The following is a 971-nucleotide window of genomic DNA, read 5'->3' on the forward strand; positions in this document are numbered from 1 at the left end:
GGTTTGTCAACAAGATGTGGGCCAGGTCTGGTAGTGGTGGTGCTGATTGTAAAATGGCACATCACAACTGGCCCAGTTGTAATTTGGTTTATAAGGTGCTGGTCCATCTATGGACCACTTCTGACAAACTATCTATATGTACAACAGGATAACAGCTAAACCTGAAACAAACATAAAGTACAAAATAAATGACTGTAATTATTTTCTTTAAAATAAACAGAAGTTAAGCAGCCTTGATTGAAATGTCCTCAAACCTGACAGCATTTCTAAACTTAGTGAGTAAACATTCTTAAAATCTGAGGGCTAAAAATAAGATCAGTTCCATTAAAAATAAAAAAAATGAACATGCTTATAAGGACTTTTTACCACTGATTGGTTTGGTGCAATGGACACATTTCTTGGCGAACAGGTTGCAGAAGCATTCGAGGCAGTAGGCAAGCTCATCCCGAGAAGTGAATCTCTGGTTGGCGAGCTGCATCTTGCAGCCATTACAAACGAAGCACTCCTTGTGCCACGGCTGGTCGTGGTAGCTCACCCCTCCAGTGGTAATGGTCTAAGAGATGGAAAACAACTAAAGTTTAAGTTGCTCTTAAATGGCTTTTTATTTTACTTATGGTTTCACCAGCATACACGTCCCTGTGAATGAGAAGGTTGACTCTATGCATGTTCAGGCAGCAGGAGGGACTGACTGTTGTGTGTGCACCAAACATCAGTTTTGATTAAACAACCTTTTTTGGAGCTGTGCTGGAACTAATACTTTTAGGTCTAAGCCAGTAATTCATGACATCCTTTACTGACCTAGGTTTTCATGACATGCTGTTCATCTGCAGACAGAATGATTAAAGTCAGAACAAGATTTGCTAACAACAGTCATGCTGCGTTCACACCAAACGCGATTTCAGCGTCAGGAGCAGCAGGTTTACATGCAAAGTCTATGGTGGACGCGCTTCAAGCAACGTCGGGAAGTTCTG

At 41.3% G+C, this 971-nt stretch overlaps 1 protein-coding gene across 1 annotated transcript in view; it reads right to left on the minus strand.

The window, feature by feature from the left end:
- Nucleotides 1-366: 366 nt before the first annotated feature.
- LOC106527419 (four and a half LIM domains protein 2) overlaps nt 367-971 on the minus strand; it is a gene marked incomplete at its 3' end in the record, with an annotated part of 7,260 nt that continues 6,655 nt past the window's right edge. Inside the window, 1 exon segment of the mRNA XM_014022299.1 lies at nt 367-553. Coding sequence (XP_013877753.1) covers nt 367-553 — 187 coding nt within the window.

This window comes from Austrofundulus limnaeus, unplaced genomic scaffold (assembly GCF_001266775.1).
Source record: "Austrofundulus limnaeus strain Quisiro unplaced genomic scaffold, Austrofundulus_limnaeus-1.0 Scaffold323, whole genome shotgun sequence".
Lineage (NCBI taxonomy): Eukaryota > Metazoa > Chordata > Actinopteri > Cyprinodontiformes > Rivulidae > Austrofundulus > Austrofundulus limnaeus.